This window comes from Parasteatoda tepidariorum, chromosome 5 (assembly GCF_043381705.1).
Source record: "Parasteatoda tepidariorum isolate YZ-2023 chromosome 5, CAS_Ptep_4.0, whole genome shotgun sequence".
Classification (NCBI taxonomy): Eukaryota; Metazoa; Arthropoda; class Arachnida; order Araneae; family Theridiidae; genus Parasteatoda; species Parasteatoda tepidariorum.
The window spans coordinates 24,827,512-24,831,544 of NC_092208.1; the positions used below are offsets into that span (position 1 = coordinate 24,827,512).

Consider the following 4,033-nt stretch of genomic DNA (forward strand, 5'->3'; position numbering starts at 1 on the left):
GTTTTAGAATTTTATCATCAACAAAAACTATAACAGTACCTAAATCATGTATCGAAGTACAAAAATAATATAAAAATAAATCGTTTTACTTTATGGAATTTTTAATTGCTTTATGTGATAGAATTAAGTATTTCGTTTGTTTTAAATTGAATAAAGTCTCATCATCTCCTCGCAATTTTATCCTTCTAAAATTAGAATTATATATCAGTTTTCAGTTTTGAAAGCAGAATAAATAATGTACATATTTCTCGTTTCATCAGTTCTATCCGCGTTTTTACTTGAATATAAAGAGCATTGGCTTTTCAATTATCAATACTTTTGTAAAAATACCATTTTGCCACCACTTTTTAATTCTTTGATATTATTTCACTGCTGATATTTATGTAAAGTTTTTAAGAGGTTCATTTTTACCCAATATATAAAAGAATTGCAAAAAAACTACAGCTAAATTAAAAGTCACAAATATATTGACATAAAATGCATTTAGTTGCAAATTTTTGAATTGCTCAAACCAACGCAATTCATATAAACTGACTTCTGATACAACTAATATGTTTCACTTCATTTGAAATATTAATAAAAGAAATAGCGATGCATTATAACGAAAATGTTGCACATAACACATGTCCTCATACGTCAAAGTTAGCTTTATGTATGGCGCGATGGCCATAGGGATCGAGTAGTGTTACAGCCTTTTTCAAAGTTTTATACATTTAAAGCTATTTCTGAGAAATTGTTTACTTGTTTTACTTTTAATGAACAGCAGTATTGTTTTAAAAGAATCATTAGACAAGAGACGAGTGCAGCGAGCAAAATTACAGTTATGATACACGAATAATATTATTTTACGCTTTGAAAACTAAGCTTAACTGAAGCTTTAAAAACAAATGCCATTAGAATAAACCATAGCCAAAACTTATTGAACCATAAAATTTGTTCCTAACGATGACGAATTAGCCCTGGTAATGGTTAGAATTTACAATACTTGGGCCAAAGTTTAGATGTCTGAAAGTTTCCGTTTCGCGAATGTCATTAATAAAAACTAATCGTTCTTTAAGTTTTGGTTAAAAGTTAAAGCTTCGAACAATGCTATTCATAGGATAAAGATTCTGAGCAAAAACTGGAAGGAAAAAAAAAACTAAATAAATCGAAAGGATAGGGTGATTTTTATGCCCAAGTTTTATTCCTTTCTATCTTGCATGCGTCTGCAGAATCTGGACGAAACAAAAATGGAAGAAACGCGGGAAAAAGTACAAAGGCACTGAAAACCAAATGACAAAATATTTCCTGGCGTACTGCCACATTTTATGTGGAATTTGACGAAAGAAATTTTGAGAGAAGCATTTTTCTCTTAAGAATCAACGTCAAAACGGATCTACGTTTTTTAGAAACGATGAGAAGGAAAAAGGAAAGATGTAATATGATGGCGATTTTGAAATTCAAACTACAAAAGAAGATATTTACGCAGTCGATTTTATTTCAAAGACGATATAAGCTCCTCTTTTTAGAAGTAATTGTAGCTATTCGGCTCTTTTTGAATTTGGAAATTACATTAATGTAAAAAAATGTAGTTAGAGTAAAATCTAATTGCTGTAGTGCTGTTAATGCTGCTTGCTAAAAAGTGCTTCTTAAATGTTATTAGTGCTACAGTGGCTTTAAAAATTGATTTACTTTGATTCACAAAAAATGGTCACTAATTTTAATTTGTTTGCAAAAAATTAAATTTGATGCATTCGAATTCGAAGCAATAAAAAATGAGTTTAGTAAAGCTCGTGCATTTAAGCACGTAAATATGTTATTGTAATGATAGCGATTTCAAGATTCGTGTAGTGATTAACAGTATCCAATAGTCCACTTCTGTGCAACTTGCCGTTATATTTCTGATTAAAATTAGACACATTCTGTACAGCAATTTCAAATATTTTGAATACAACAATGTTGTCAACATATTCCTTTAGGCTCGTTGAGTTATGCATGCAATTAATGAAATATATTTAATACTGATTCTAATCAAATTATTGTGGACCTCAGAAATATATCCTAATATAACCCGAACTTTGAATAATGATAAAAAATGATATTTATACTTAGAAAAATGTAGTTTAAGGGACTCATAAAAGAGATAAAATATTTGTTTAAAAATTAAATTACAATATTTTTAAAAATTATAACATGAAATAGTGATAAATTTTAATTTTTATCAATAATAACATAATTATTACAATTTTTTAAAAACAAATTTTTTCTTTTATAGTGTATTTTTTTAACAATAGGGTAAACAACATTATGAACAACATTATTTTTTTTTACATTATGAAAGAGTTAAATAATAAGATATTTAAGTCTCAAATCTAAGATTCAAATATAAGATAATGATTAAAATATAAAACTATCCAAAAAGTTACTTTAATCTGGTATTTTACTTTCTTATAATTTTTATTTGTAATAAAGAATTATGATTAACAGAGGCAAATATAATTATATTTTAACATAAAAAATCGCTTTGAAAAGGCATGCAAACATAAAAGATAATTCCAAAATATTATTTTTTTTCTTAAGCGATAAAATTGTACCAATTGTTGACCAAAATGTTGGACGCTGAGTCTCATTAGGATTTACATTTAATATTTTACAATCGAAGCCTGATATATTATAATACAAGCCAAAGATCATTGATTTAAAAAAAAGTTCATGCATTTATACAGCACGTGAAAGATATTGCAAAAACAGAGATCTTAAAAATCAATCTCAAAGTTTGCCCACTTAAATGCAATAAAGTTAAGACCTGATTCATTTCATGACAAAACACTGTTGTCAATTCGCGATCGCAACGCTCGAGTACGCCGTCTAGCGGGAGCCTGTAAATATCGGACATTAACTTAATACAATCACATTTTCTGNAGCTGCTGCTATGACCGGACGTCTATCTGGTTTAACTGCTCGGATTAAGGAAGTTGCACCTGAGAGTGAAGCTACACATTGTCTCATTCACAGGGAAGTGCTAGCAAGCCGAAAAATGTCACCAGAATTTAACAGCGTATTGATTGATGTCGTTAAAGTTATTAACTACATCAAAGCACACGCCCTTAACTCGCGCCTGTTTGAGCAGCTTTGTGAGGAGATGGACGCAGAGTACAGATGCCTTCTGTTATACACAGAAATAAGATGGTTATCCAGAGGAAAATCGCTACTGAGAGTATTTGAATTGCGAGAGCCATTGCAAAGATTTCTCTTAGAAAAGAAGTCACCGCTGGCAGCACATTTCAGTGACAAGGTATGGGTCACCAAACTGGCTTACCTGTGTGACATATTCAACCTGTTGAATGAACTCAATCTGTGCCTTCAGGGGAAAATGACAACCGTTTTCAAGTTGGCTGACAAAGTAGCTACCTTTAAAGCCAAACTGGAGTTATGGGGTCGACGCGTGAACAGAGGCATTTTCGACATGTTTCATACATAAATGGGTATTTTAGGCGAGACAGAGCCTGAAGATTCATTCTCGCAGTTGGTTCACGATCACCTGTCTTTGCTTTTAAAGAGTTCGAGCGCTACTTCCCAACTACAAAAGACCCACAAACTGGTAAGGAATGGATCCGCGACCCATTTGCCAACAAATCGGGTGAATCTAGCTTGTTAATGCAAGAAGAAGATCAACTGTTGGCGATTGCAAATGACGGCGGCCTTAAAACTACGTTCGAAACAACAACTCGGCCGGTGTTCTGGATTAAAGTCTTGGCAGAATACCCCGAGATTGCCACCACAGCACTTAAATCCCTATTGCCATTTCCGACAACCTATCTGTGTGAAGCGGGATTTTCTGCAGTAACAGCAACAAAAACAAAGCAACGGAATAAATTGGAGATAAGCAACACACTTCGGGTGTTATTGTCTCCGATTACCCCCAGATGGAGCTGTCTTATTGTAAAGAAACAAGCTCAGGGTTCTCATTGATGTAATGTTCAAGTAAGTTAAAATGCTAAATCACTTTATTTTTTGGTGTAACTGTATTTTATTTTAAAGGTATGTTTAAATA

General features: G+C 31.9%; 1 protein-coding gene across 1 annotated transcript; it reads left to right on the plus strand.

The window, feature by feature from the left end:
- The first annotated feature begins 2,911 nt into the window (after window positions 1-2,911).
- On the plus strand, window positions 2,912-3,460 carry LOC139425626 (SCAN domain-containing protein 3-like). Its single transcript, XM_071181020.1, has one exon. The coding sequence runs from the start codon at window positions 2,912-2,914 to the stop codon at window positions 3,458-3,460; it is 549 nt and encodes a 182-aa protein (XP_071037121.1).
- The last annotated feature ends 573 nt before the right edge of the window (window positions 3,461-4,033 follow it).